Raw genomic sequence first — 14,654 nt, forward strand, 5'->3', positions numbered from 1 at the left:
AATGTCAAATGGGCGTTTCTGACAGCCTCTCTCCCAGAAAACAAAACCAAAAAAATTTTTTTTTGCTAGCTATTAAGTTTCAAACCCAGGACAATCGGCCAAGGTGCCCATTTAACATATCAAAGCTGGGCCTGGCCACCAGGTTCTCCCAGCATCCCTCAGTTCCTACCAGGTACAGAGTCTAGTTCTGCACACCCAGCCTCTACCCTAAACTCGCCAGCCCAGGGACAGGGCTGCACTCCCCCCAGAGGCTTTTCTCTTTATAATCCAAACATTTTGGTTCCCTGCCTCTTTCATTCTTGTACCTTTGGCCTCCTGACTGCTGAACCTGGTTTCCCTCTCTCCTTCCTCCCTTCCCGTCTCCTCTTCTACAAGGCCCAGCTCAGCCTGGTCTTATGTCCCTGCCTCTCCTATATCCTCCCTTATAGCTACGATAAACTTTCTTCTTCTCCATCAAACCTAGGAGCAGTCAAGAGCTGATGGAAGAAATGAGCGTGGAATGAAGTGTAATGTGAGGCCCGGGGAAGATGTTTACTGGGTAACGTGGGCCTTTCCTCAGTGGGGCTTTTCCTATTCTGGAGGAAAGACTTCCAGCTCACTTCCTCCTAACAGAGCAAACCCCAGCCCCATGGCAGAGACTGACCCTCCATCTGATAGCCCAGTTAAGTGCTGTCGTAACTGCTTTCATGATTTCTTCTTCAACGGTGGTCCAGGGCACACACGGTTAATTTTAAGTTATGAAATAGAGTGCACTGCCCTAAAAGGGGTGTCTCCATCAAATCCCTCCCCTCAGGCTCCAGGGAACAGTGGAAGAGGAGGTAGAAAGAGTATAAGAGCCAAAGGGGATGGGGGACACCAAGAAAACGAGGCCCTCGAAATCAGCAAGACACACATGTGGACTCACAGAGACTGAGACAGCATGCATGGGGCCTCATGGGTCTGCACCAGATGGGGTCCTAGAGCTGGAAGGAGACACACGTCCTCATGCCTAACCCAGAAGTTATTGCCAATTGGGAACCGCTTGCAGATAATAGTCTAGTTTTCTGTAAGGGAATCTCTTTGGAGAAACAAACAACCCTTAAAGGCAGGCCCCGTGCCCAGCAGTAGATGGCCAGCAGAGAACATATTCAATGGCGTCTTTGGAAGTTCTTTGTCTCAATGAAGGGTCGAGGCTTCTCTTTTCCCTTTATTTTATTTTATCTTAGGTTTCAATAAAACTTTTTTACCCTACAGTACTATGGTTTCCGGTTTAGTGTTTTTCTGGGGTTCCTGAGTGTGTGAGTCTCTGCAGCTATGTCTGTTTCTTGTGCCTTCTCTTGGGTTCTTTTCCTCCATTTGTTTTGTCCTATTCCAATGTGCTAGTTTTTGCTTTTTTTTTTTTTTGTATTATCCCTTAGAAGCCTGTTATCTAATGAGAGACAGAAAGGGGTACGGAGAGGAAACCATAATCAGGATATATTCTGTGAGAAAAAAAAAAACTATTTTCTTTCTTTTTTAAATTTATTTTTATTTTATGCACATTGGTGTTTTGCCTCCCTGTATCTGTGTGACAGTGTCAGATCTTGGAGTTACAGACAGTTGTGAGTTGCCATGTGGGTGCTGGGAATTGAACCCTGGTCTTCTGGAAGAGCAGTCAGTGCTCTTAACCGCTGAGCCATCTCTCTGGTCCCCTGAAAAACCCTATTTTCAACAAAAGGGGGAAAAATACAGTGTAAATTAATGTTGTTCTATAAATGGCCTAGTATACCCTATTGTTTGACAGAAATTACACAAGTTTTCAAGAGGCCTCTGAGTGTAATTCAGTTCTTTAGCAACAGTGTAGTTCAGAGATCTGAAGTTCTCAAAGAATTTACTAGAATGTACAATGTGTGCCTTTCCTTGATGCCTATTTCCGCACTAGTGCGTGAATGAGATTCCTCAACCCTGGAAGTGGCTTATGGGTCTTGATGCCAAACAAAACAGTGTCTTCTGGTACCAAGTGGCACTTCTGATTGAGGGCAGGGTAAAAGTCCATTGCTTAGATAACACGAGTGGGTTATTAATGGTAGGAGTTTCCATGTGTGATGATGATTCTCAACCTAACTGGATTCAGAATCACCATGGAAACACATCGCTGGGTGCATCGACGAGGGTGGTTTTAGGAAAGTGTACCTGGGCGGGGGGGGGGGGGGGGATGAGCCATTCTCAGTGTGATCTGCACCAGCCCATGGCCTGGGGGTACGGAACTGAATAAAAAGGAGAATGAGCCCAGCATCAGAGCTTGACTGCTCTCACTCCCGCTGCCGTGTCTCTCCACCATGATGGACTGTATCCACTCAGTGAGCCAAAATAAGCCCTTTGCCAAGCTGATTTTGGTGAGTTATCTTGTCCCAGCCGTGGAAAGGTCACCGGTGCATTGCTAAGGTATAGAAGGAATTCTACGTTGGATGTAGGGTGCACATCCTTACATGTCACCAGAGTGCGATGGGCCTCACCTTGTGAGCGCATCCCTCTTCACCTTCACCCATCCTTCCCTCCTGCTGAGAGTCCCATTGTTCCTCATGCCTAAGCCACCCTCTCATGAATCCCACTTGTAAAGCAAGCCCCTGGCACAAGAGGCCTTCTGCCTCAGCTCCTGCTTGGCTGCTTTCACTTCCCCTCAGTTGTTGACGCGAAAACTTGCCTATCAAGTCCCCGTGGCTAGCTTAATAGGCACTTCCTTTTTCCAAGACTTGCCGTCCTAATCACTTCCGGTGAGAAATGACTCCACTTGCCCTCTGTGTCGAAATATCACCCGAGCATGACCCATGGCAAGGTGGGACAAAGGTTGTCTCTGAAGAAAGGAATTGTTTAGGTTTTTGAGGGACACAGTGTTCACCTTCACCTTCCAGAAAAGTCCATCCCCCCCCCCCCAATAATCTACCTCTGCCTGTCAGCCTTCACTTTCCCAGAGAGTGATAATTTCGGGTTTTTAATGCAATTGGCTTTCAGTTGTCATTTCAGAGCCTGTCCATCCTATTAGGTGTTTGGTTGTTCCTGCCTTACAGCGTGTGTTTTCCTTAAAGGGGATTCTGGACAGGAATTGTGTTTGCCACAGAAGCACACGAGTCTTTGTTGGATCCCAGCACCCACATGTCTGGGTGGGTTGGGGGGACAACAAGTAACCCTGTGGGACTTACCAGCCAGCCAGCTTAGCCTTAGTGATAAGTTCTAGGCCAGCGGAAGACCGCGTCCAGAAAATCAATGAGGGGCTAGCAACACGGCACAGCAGGTGAAGGTGCTTGCCAAACCTGACGACCTGAGTTCAAGCTCCAGAGCACACTTTGGGAGGAAGAAACTGACTTCCCCAGGTCGTCCTCTGCTAGCCACACGTGTACTGTGGGCATGCGTGTGGGTGCACACGGAGACACAAATAGGAAAAAAGTAATAAAATAAAAAGCAGAAGCCATAGACATAAAAGAGATAGAACGTCTAGGACTTTTTTTTTTTTTTCAGTTTTGAGTCATTACAATTTTGTTTTCTAGTCTGCACAGAAATGAGTACAGGAGTAAGCAGTAGCCATATGGTGGGCTACTGTACACTGGTTAAAAAAATAATAAATAAAAAAAGAGACTAGAATTTTGTGAAACCTTAAAGGATGGTCAACGCGTGAAACAAATGTCCAAATGCTGATTCTTATCAAAAGAACAAAATAAAAGAACGCTCACTTGATTTTGCTTACTCGTATGTGAGGTAGCCCTGGGAGGGTGCTCAGGTAAGGCTGGGATGTGCCATCATCTCCCCCCCCAAATGCCAGGAGCTAAAGCACCCTTGCCCCTGCTGCTAGAATCATAGTTGGCAAAAGGCCTTCAGCTGACAGCGCTTAGGGACAAGAATTCCTCACCTGAGCTCACCACAGCTTCCTATGGTCATCACAGGTGAGCAGGGTTGATGGTGTGAAGGCCAGCCCCAGGACTGGATTGAAAACACTTCCCAAGTGCCCAGGCCTCTTCCTTCCTAAAAATCCCATTGTTTTTATTCATTGTGGGGAGTGGGCATGCTCATAGCTCAGTGTGTGTTAGAGGGCAAACCATAACTTAAGCTGTTTGTTTTCCTCTTCCATCTTGTGGGTTTCAGGGAGATTGTATTTAGGGAGATGGCTCAGCAGGTTAGAGCCCCTGCCTCCAAGCCTAGTGACCTGATTCAATCTTTTTCCCTTTAACCTCTTTCTTCTTCCCTCTGCTTTGCTCCCCTGTAGGAGGAGGGGCCTCTTGTTGGTTCCTGGCTGCCCAGCTGGCTTAGACCTGAAATAATCACACAGAAACAATGTTAATTAAATCACTGCTTGGCTCATTAGCTCTAGCTTTTTATTGGCTAACTCTTACATATTAATTTAACCTATTTCTATTAATCTGTGTATCATCACGTGGCTGTGGCTTACTGGCTAAAGTTCCCAGCATCTGTCTCCGGTGGCCCCATGGCTTCTCTCTAGCTATACCTTTCTTTCTCCCAGCATTCACTTTAGTTTTTCTCACCTAGCTAAGTTCTGCCCTGCTATAGGTCCAAAACAGTTTCTTTATTCATTAATGGCAATCACAGCACACAGAGGGAAATACCACATCATTCCTCTGCATAAGTTCTGACCCAAGAACACCCTGATTAAGTCTCTTCCTTTCTAACTCTCCACTTCCTGGAGAGTCTCAGAAATAAAAACAAGGAGGCTTTCTTATGATTGTGAAAAGACGGAAGCCTGGTGAAGGAGGTCAAGGTTAGGAAAGATAGTTCACGACCTGCCTTTTTATAATTAAAAGGCATGTACCAGTGGTTGCATGAAATTTTACAAATTACAGATGAAAATGTAAGTTTGATATGGCAACCACATTTTGTAATCATCCATGTAAATGTTTAGGTAGTCTTTTTTTTAATTAAGAAAAAGATATTTAATTTTTATTTATATTAAGGATTTATTTTACTTCTAATTATTTGTGTGTGTGTATGCATGCACGTGTATGTGTGTGTGTGTGAGTGCAGTACCTACAGAGTCCAGAAGAGGGTGTGAGAGCTCCTAAAGCTGTAAAAGTTATCAGTAGTTGTGAGCCACTCAACATGGGTTCTAGGAAACAAACTCCGGTCTTCTACAAGAACAGACAGTGTTCTTAACTACTGACCCATCTCATCCTCCATTCCAGGAAGAGTATTTTAATCCCAAATCTTGTGCTGGTCACATTCTAAATGTTTTTTTCTCTTTTCTGTTTTTTTTTTTTTTTTTTTTTTTTTTTAGTACCTACAGAGAAACACCACGTTGACGTCATCTCACCATGGAGTTTCCGAAGTCACCTGATGGCGGGTGGGGCTGGGTGATTGTGGCCGTCTCCTTCTTCACTCAGTTCCTCTGTTATGGATCCCCGTTGGCCGTCGGGGTCTTGTACATAGAATGGTTGGATGCCTTCGGTGAAGGAAAAGGAAAAACAGCTTGGGTGGGATCCCTGGCGAGTGGAGTCGGCTTACTTGCAAGTAAGTGGCTCTGTTTGTGTGTTTTCTTACTCTTTAATCCTTCAATTGCAGTTGCCATATTATCAGCATGGCACGGGGCACGGAGGGCTTTTCCACATTTGAAGCCTCATGTGTATTTCCCTGCTCGTCACCGTCAAGATGTAGCGGCTGTTCCTTGGCTGTGATGAGTCTGTGTGAAAGTACGGAATTCCACAGGCCTACAGTTCATCGCCAAAGTGACAGGCGTCATGTCAGAGGGTGGAGACAAACAGCCGAAGAGCGAGAGAGATGGTTCTGTGGTTAAGAAGGTACACTGCTTTTGCTCCAGGAGATCGGACACCCCCTTCTGGCCTCTGTGGCACCCTCACACACATGTGAACACACACACACACACACACACACACACACAGAGAGAGAGAGAGAGAGACGGAGGGAGGGAGAGATAATGAGATACATGCATATACAAATATTGAAATAAAATAAAATCTTAAGAAATAAAAAGTTGTGCTGCAAACATAGGTTTCCTGCCTCTAAAGAGGCTCACGGGGCATAGGGGCTGGGGAGACAACTCAGATATTAAGTGCATATTGGGCGTGAGGACTTCAGTTTGATCCCCAGTACTCCTTAGGAAAGCTGGCTGTTTTAGCGCATACTTATAATCCCAGAGCTGGCGAGGTAGAGACAAGTGGATCCCTGGGGTTCACTGACCAGCCAGCCTACTTACCTTGGATTACCTCTGGGTTCATTAGGGACTCTGTCTTGAAAAATAGGGGGGACTTAACATCGAAGAACATGAACAATAGTGCTGTCTTCCGACTTCCACACGCACACACGCACACACGCACACACCACACACATACACGGCTCACCATCTAACAAGGAGCACACATCGTCCCAGGGATCTCATAATTCAGAGGGTGAATGCTGTGGGCTGGCATGGTCACGGTATGCAGGCGATCTCCGTGTCTTTCAAGCTCTGACTTGTCTGGGATTTGCACTAGGTTCCGTTCACGTGTCCATCAATTACAAAGACCTCCCCAGAAGAGTATCACACAGCAAGGGCAGTCGTATCTCACGTGGTGGTGTTCTTTGGGCTTTTCACGGGGCTTATATGTAGATCTATTTTGGTAAACAGAGGTTGGCAGTGTAATAGTGATTTCCGTGCTTAAAGCAAACAGCAAAGGATTTTTAAAAATTATCTTTCTGACCATGAATATCATATATCAGTTCGGTGCCTGGAGTCACAATTTGAATTCTGCAGTGATTCTTAATGACTATTTCTCTACCTTATCTGGCATTATTTAAATACCAAATGGACTGCTGATACAGGCAGAGGTGGATAGGTACTCCTGGAGTCCCTTCCTGTGTGCTAAGACAGGCAGAGATGGGATGGTACCCGTGAAGTCGTCCTGTGTGCTACAAACCATGATTCCAAGAACAAAACCCAATCTCTAAACTGTGGAGAAACTGGGAATGTTGGGTGTGATGGCTCATAAGGTGTTTTTAAGTTTTGAAATGGATTTATGAAAGTCTGCTTAAAGCAAGCATTAGTCATTCTTTTAAGATATGTCTGTCTCTTGGCTATTAAGGGGGTTGCTGTGGAAAAAAGAACCAATGGCATCCAGTTTTTAATACCAAAACAAGATGCATAGCCTTGGGGAAAACCCGTAGTCTCCCCTGGCCTTCTTAGATAAGATAACTAAGCATGACTAAACAAGTGGAGAAAATTGTGACGTTCCAGAATCAAGAGAAACAGGAAATTTGTCCAGGATTTGTTTGAAAACATTTTTAAAAAATAAATATTGCAAGGCTGGAGAGATGGCTCTGTGGTTGAGAGCACACGCTGTCCTTATAGAGGACCTGGTCTACTTCCTAGCCATATGAGGTGGCTCACCACTGCCTGGAATATTAGTTCCAGGGGAATCCAATGTCCTCTGGGCTCCTTTGACACTTGCACATACATAGTGCACATGCATACATATGGGCACATACAATACATGTGCAGTGGTAAAATTAAAAGAAAGACTGCTTGTAAAATTGCCAAAACACAAGAGGCTAGTATATTCATAGAGAGATTTGAACACGTGGCCTTCTAGAAAGCAACCTGGTGTGGCTAGATCTTACAGCATTTTCTTATATTTCATTGTATCTATTAGCAATTCCAGAAAAGAATCAAAGGATAACTCCAAATATATTCCCCTTAGCATATGGGCTTATTCTGGAGCTGGTACAGGAGGAAGAAGAGAGTTAATGGCATGTGGGATGTGGAGTGTGTGCATTGATGTAAGAGCTGGAGTTGATGGCCTCTGGGATGTGGAACGTGGACACTGGTGTAGGAGCTGAAGTTGATCTCCCTTAAAAACTGACCTGTAAAGCCAAGCGGTGGTGGTGCACGCCTTTAATCCCAGCATTTGGGAGGCAGAGGCAGGAGGAGTTAGAGGCCAGCCTGGTCTACAGAGGGAGTTCCAGGACAGGCTCCAAAGCTACAGAGAACCCTATCTCGAAAAACCAAAAACAAACAAACAAAAAAATCAAGACTGACCTGTAGCTCCACAACATCTCCACATCCCTGAGTCAACAGCTCCACATCCCTGGGCCAATGTCTCCAACTTTCTAGGTTGACCACATATGTCTCAATGTCCAGGGGCAGCTGTCTTCAATTTAAATAGGACTGTCTACATAGTTTATAAGCCCCAGAGAGATATGAAAACAGAGACTCCTTGCTTAAGAATTCCTAAGAATTTCATGGCAGTGACAGCAGATCATAGCCCTAGAAACTGGACTCCTCTAGTCTAAGAAGCCAGTTTGGCAATTCATCTTAATGTTTACCCTTTGGAGCCATTCAGTTGCTTTGACACAGAATCAAGCCAGTCCTCTACTGTTACCCACTCTTGGGCCACTCAAAAGCCCAGCTTCCTCTTGCCCTACCTTGGCGTCCAGTCCTTCAGGTCTAGGCTTCTATGATGCTGGGCCTGCCCTCCCAAGTCTCTTAAGATGTTTAGGAATGCCAAGAATTCTGGCTGTGTTTTGAATGCAGCAGTTGATAATCTGTGCACCTGCTCACATCTTCCTAGAACAACACAGAGAAGGAAAAGGCGCGCTAGGCTGATCCTTTGGAAGAGTTAAGCTCCCAATCTATTTGGGTATTACCTATCTGATCCGATTTCTGATTTTTCTCTTAAATGATTGTATTTCTCAAGCATGAGCCCATTTTAAAATACACAGAGACCATTCCAAACTTCATTTTGTACAGGCAAACTTTTGGCTGCCAACCCTGTTGTCTGTGCGGTGCAAATTACCTTTCACCGGGCATCCAGGAAACGCCAAGTGTATCTGGAAATCACCTGGGCAGCATGAACTCATTTTCTCACACAGCTCTCTAACCTTCTGATGCTCTCAAGAACACCAATAACAAATTATCTCACTGATCTCAAAGCATAAATCAATGGGCTGCTATTCCACATCCTTCTGATATCATAAATGTAAGGGACTATTAAAGTAAAAGTGAATATATTCTAAATGAGGCAGATCCAAATTGCTGGCTTTTTAGAAAAATGAACTTTTCACTTCCTTCAAGCAAAAAGAAATTTCTAAAATATGTGGAATTTGAAACATTAACAAGATCAGGAAGAGAGCCAGTACTCCAAAGGATCTGAGGTGAAGTCAGAGTTGAGCTTAAGTCCTGGCTCAATCACCTTTTAGTCAGGTGACCTTGGACAGGTCATTCACCTTCTTCCGGCCTGACACCAGCTACAAGATGACGAGGTATTTGGACTTTTCAACTCAAAGCTTTTGAGGATGAACATAGAAAAGAGAAACTCTGGGCTGGAGAGATGGCTCAGAGGTTAAGAGCACTGATTGTTTTTCAGAGGTCCTGAGTTCAATTCCCAGCAACAACATGGTGGCTCACAACCATCTATAATGAAATCTGGTGCCCTCTCTGGCCTGCAGGCTTAAATGCAGACAGAATACTGTAAACTAAATAAATAAATCTTTAAAAAAGGAAAAAAAGAAAAGAGAAACTCTAAGAGCTCAAAGAAGAACTTGGTAAAAGGAAGTGGTAGGAGAGGAAACACATCTGGAAGTGTGTGTGTGTGTGTGTGTGTTTGTGTGTGTGTGTGTTGGTACATGCACTTCTGGATGCATGTAGAGACTGCAGATCAACCTTAAGTTCTTCCCCAGGTGTTAGCCAGCTTCAACTCTCAGATTCATGGATGTGGTTGGCCAATGAATCCTTGGGAACTCCCTAGCCCCCCTCTCCCAGCACTTGGATTACAGCATAAAGCTCCAAACCCTTCTTTCTATAAGGTTCTGGAGAGGAGCTCAGGTCTTCATGCACAGCAAACACTTTATCAACTGAGTGACCTCTTCAGTCCTCTTTTCATATGTGTGTGTGTATACACATATATACATATGTATGTCTATGCACACTATATCTATCTATTTATATGTTTGGGTTTTTTTCCCCCCAAAACAGTTTCTCTGTATAGTTTTGGCTGTCCTAGAACTTGTGCTGTAGGCTAGGCTGGCCTCAAACTCACAGAGCCCCACTTTGCCTCTGCCTTCCAAGTGATTAAAGGCGTGTAGCACCACCACTTGGCCCTCCTTTTGTTTTCTTGACTAGTGTTGGGATTGTCTGAGGTGGGTGGGTCTGCGCTGTTCACAACACATTGTGGTGAGATGAATTTGGCTGAAGAAGAGGGCTCATGACGGGAGAGGGTTGGTTTTCTGGGTCAGTTTGGGTACATTCATCCTCTGGTTACTCAAATCCTAAAGTTGGCATTGCTGGGAAGGTTTTTTTGGTTTTGTTTTAAGATGTAAGCACGCCATCGGCTTTCAGAGAAAGAGTTTATCCTAGATAATCTGGGTGGACTTCAGAAGAGAATGGAGCTTGCCCAGAAAACAACAGTTCTGCCTGAGCCTGCAGCTTCAGCCTGTACCCGAGAGTCCCAGTTGGCTCCTCCTGGTGGCTTGCCCTTATGGATCTTCCTTAGACTTGCCTACCCAGGCAAGTATCGCCTGGCCCTTAGCCCACAGATCCCTCACAATAAATCTCTTAGTATCTGTTTCCTGTTGTTGTTTCTGTGGGTGATCTGGACAAGCACAGAAGGAGTGGCAGGTCACTGAAGCAGAGGACGTAATGGCTTTGCCGTATTCCGAGATGTGCTAAAGCCCCCCCTCCCCCCAGTTCCCATGTCATTCTCCAAGTTTAAGGAGAAGAATGGAGTCAACCTCACTGCTGAAACAACGGAAGGACGCTTTTCATCCTTTAGTGTGAGCATCAAGGCAGAGTCAGCTGTCCCCTTCTGCCAGTTTTGGTTCTTAATTCCTCTTGCCTGCAAAGCTCCTGCCAGTGTGAGTCAGTAGAGACAAAGCCAACGCAGGCAGGCGCACCGGCTCAAAGAGCTGTGAGGGCTGTCGGGGCTGACTATGAGGACTAGCCCTGAGCTGCTAAGGACCCTTAACTCCTTCAAGAACTGACTTCCACTCTCTGGGTCCTTCATGGGGAGGAAGTCCCCAAGTACCAGGCCTTTCTGGGCCAGTGGTTAGGTGAGTTTTGGTTACTTTTTTGGCACTATTTCATACAAATATCAGCAGGCCAACCAGCCAACAGAGTCAGTTAATGTATATGTGATCCAAGATTATCTTTCTAAGGGTGAATCTGAAACTCATGATGGCAGTGAGGTGGAGAGCCTGCCACCCCGGGCACCTGGCGGTGGAGGAAGACTTAAGGCACCCATGTGCCCGGGATCATTCTGTCAGAAAACCCTTGTTGCACTCAAGGTCCACACCTGTCTGCCACTGTATTTCATTTCTCATTGTACGCTGGCTAATTTATGGCTTTAACACAGCCTTTGATTGGCTGGCCTTTGATTTTTTTTGGGTCCTCAGAAACTTTTTAGAGGAGATAAATACAAGGAGAAATGTAATGATTGTCTCTCCCCCAAAGTGCAATTTCTTTCTTAAAACTACATATTCTGTCTTTTTGTTTGTTTGTTTTTAGTTTGCTTTGGTTGTTTGTTTGAGATAGAGTCTCACTTTGCAGTCTTGGCTGGTCTGGAACTTGTTAATGGAGACCAGGCTGGTCTAAGAACTCACAGAGATCCGCCTGCCTCTGCCTCGTGAGTGCTGGGGTTAAAGGTGTGCGCCAACATGCCCGGCTTCATTCCCGATCTTAATGAGACTTCCTTCCAAGTTTTAAAGAGAAGCCTCCCCTCCCCTTTAAGACCCTGTCACATTTAGACCTCCACTTATTGCAGCGGCTCTCAACCTTCCTAACTGCGACTTTTTAATACAGTGCCTCATACCGTGGTGACCCTCAGCCATAAAATTATTTTATTTGTTACTTCATAACTGTAATTTTGCTACTGTTATGAAGCACAATGTAAATACCTGTGTTTTCTGATGATCTTAAGCGACCTCTGTGAAAGGGTCCTTCAACCCCCGAAGGGGTCATGACTCACAGGTTGAGAATCACTGATTTATTTATTCTATTATCTCTGTCTGATACTCCCCTCACATTTAATCATGGTCTCAAGGCCTCTCAAGCAAACAAACCTCATTCATGAAGGAAATGATTTCTGTGTTAGCTTCCCCTTTCTTCCTTTCTCATTATAACACGACTTCTGAAGCCACGAGTATCTTTCCCTCCTTTGTGTTTGCTTTTGCATCCCGTTTGTGACTGGAAACATACTTCACTGCCTTCTCAAGGCTCAGGTGCTCCCCTGAAATCCCCAAACACCCTGTAACCTGCCTTTTTTTCAGGCGATGGAAATATTCTAAAGAGACTCTCCTGCCCCCCCCTTTTTTTTGAGGATAAGGCTTTGGAAACAATGGACTCTCAGAAATTAGAGTTTCCTCAGGAACCTCCTACTGAGAGCAGACAGGGCTAAACCTAGGGAAATCCAGAGGAGGAGTTTGTCTCCAGAGAAGCATTTACATCCTGTGACATGACCTTTCTGGAGAGACTTGGAGCTGAGGCCGGGGTGGGCAGAGATCACTGCTGCCGGACTGCATGTAACTCTGGCTTTCCATCTAACCCTCTTCCCTCATGTCAGGACCCCAGTCCCCGACGGGGTTGGGAAGGTCACCGGATCTCTTTGCCTCTCTTTCCACTCTGGTCACATTAATAAATCCCCCCTTTCTGCCTTTCCCTATTAATTTGGCTCATTTAATTGGCTTATTGAGGACAGGTGACCAAACAGGCTCTCTGCGGCTCTGCCTCTCTCTCACGGTCCTCATACTGGCTTGTATTTTGAAGTGGTATCCTCACGACTATTACTACTTCCTTACTAGGAGAATCTTGACTCCCCAGAGAAGCAGCGCTGATTGTTGGCTATTCTGTTTGACATATCCCAAGCTGAACTACCAGCAAGCCTCTTTTTTCATCTTCATCATTTTTCATGGTTCATAATTTGGGCAAACCGCTTTCATTCCAAAGGTCTTTTCTATGAAGTGGAAGACTCAAAGCCACATAAGAAATCTCCTTGGAGAACAGCCCTTTGATTTGTTTGATTGACATCTGGGACTGGCCTGATGCTGAGGAACAATGCTTGGTTATTATAGTAGCGATCTTATTTGTTAAGACAGAGACTCGTAGGTGTGTCCTGTTCTGCAGGGGTGGACTTGACCAAGTCTGGTTACATACACTTCACTGGTTTGGGGACATTCTGTGAAGGTCATTACCCATCATTCCCACCTCTGCATCACCCCTCACTCCCATTTCCTCGTGACCTTCACTCACATGAATTAGAGCATCGTCCCATTTGGAGAAGACAAATTGAGCCAACCAAGGACTCCAGTTATGCCCTGCTAGGGTTTTGTCAGCTTGATGCAAGTTAGGGGAATCTAGGAAGAGGGAAACTCCCATTGAGAAAAAGCTTGCATCAGATTGGCCTGTAGGCAAGGCCGTGGGCATCTTCTTGGTTAATGACTGATGTGATAGGCTCCAGGCCACCTCTGTGAATGGCGCTGCTCCAGAGCACCATTCTGGGTGGTTCAAGGAAGCAGGCTGAGTGAGCCATGGGAAGCAAGCTAGTAAGTAGCGTTTCTCCCTGTCTCTGCTTCAGTTGCTGCCTCCAGGTGTCTGCCCAGACTTCCCCTCAGGCTGGACTGCAAGCTTTGAGGCTCTTTGTCCTGCCATGCGCTAGAAAGGCACCTTCTTGGGATTTCTCTTTCCTTCCACATGAAATGATTTTACTAGAGCCGACTCTTCCAACACCCTTCATTTCCAATCAGCTTGGTGCTATATGATTCTAAGCGTTTCCTCTGGCACAGTGTCAGCGAGACACAATGTGTCTCAAGAACTGTGTCACACACAGTGTTTTTCTTTTTTACACTGAACAAATTCAGGCGTGGATAACTTCTGACCGTCAGTCAGCCGCGCACAGAACTACAGGAGGTGCCAACTGTTGGTCTCAACTTGCGGATGAGGAAACTAAGCCTCCGGGAGTGCGAATCCGTTGCCTGAGATTCAACAACTTGACAAGAGGGAAAGCCAAACCCTAGCTCAAATCTGCCTCCAATAATCACTTTCTCCACAGTAAACTCACCATCCTTTTATTAAAACAAAACACAACAAAAAAATGGGAATAGCAACAGTCTCTACTTTCCAGGGTGCTAACATGGAGTGTGACTGTTAGAGTAACTTGTGTATTGCCTAGTGTACAGCAGCATCTAGCATACAGCAGCATCTAGTGTGCATCAGCATCTAGCATGCAGCAGCGTCTAGCGTGCAGCAGCATCCAGCATGCAGCAGTGTCTAGTGTGCAGCAGTGTCTAGCGTGCAGCAGCGTCCAACATGCAGCAGCATCTAGCATGCAGCAGCATCCAGCATGTAGCAGCGTCTAGCGTGTAGCAGCATCTAGAGTGCTCAGAACTGTAGGTGTTGCCTTCCTGGGTTGCACTGTGATGGAACCATTTTGAACTGACAGTGGATGGATGGATCATGTGGTCGTAAGAAAGGGGTCACTGCTCCATAAGTGAAGGTCTCAATTTCTTTTAGGTCCTGTCTGCAGTCTCTGTGTGTCATCTTTCGGAGCGAGGTCCGTCACCATCTTCAGTGGCTTCCTGGTGGCTGGAGGCCTGATGCTGAGCAGTCTTGCCCCCAATATCTACTTTCTGTTTTTTTCCTATGGCATCGTCGTAGGTAAGGAACTCGGTCCCCATAAAACTTCCAGCTCCAGCTCCGTACCATTTCACTG

At 45.7% G+C, this 14,654-nt stretch overlaps 1 protein-coding gene across 8 annotated transcripts in view; it reads left to right on the forward strand.

Moving 5' to 3' along the window:
- Slc16a9 (solute carrier family 16 member 9) overlaps positions 1-14,654 on the forward strand; it is a 48,484-nt gene that overhangs the window by 18,633 nt on the left and 15,197 nt on the right. For 4 of the 8 annotated variants that reach the window (XM_087898216.1, XM_087898215.1, XM_087898219.1 and 1 more), the window contains exons 2-3: positions 5,240-5,472; positions 14,456-14,599. In XM_087898216.1, coding sequence (XP_087754342.1) covers positions 5,277-5,472; positions 14,456-14,599 — 340 coding nt within the window. In that variant the 5' untranslated portion in view covers positions 5,240-5,276. The remainder of the gene's footprint in view (positions 1-5,239; positions 5,473-14,455; positions 14,600-14,654) is intronic. The other 4 variants (XM_087898220.1, XM_087898222.1, XM_087898218.1 and 1 more) reach the window with 3 other exon arrangements.

Source organism: Myodes glareolus, chromosome 18 (genome assembly GCF_982192425.1).
Source record: "Myodes glareolus chromosome 18, mMyoGla1.1, whole genome shotgun sequence".
In the NCBI taxonomy this organism is placed as follows: Eukaryota; Metazoa; Chordata; class Mammalia; order Rodentia; family Cricetidae; genus Myodes; species Myodes glareolus.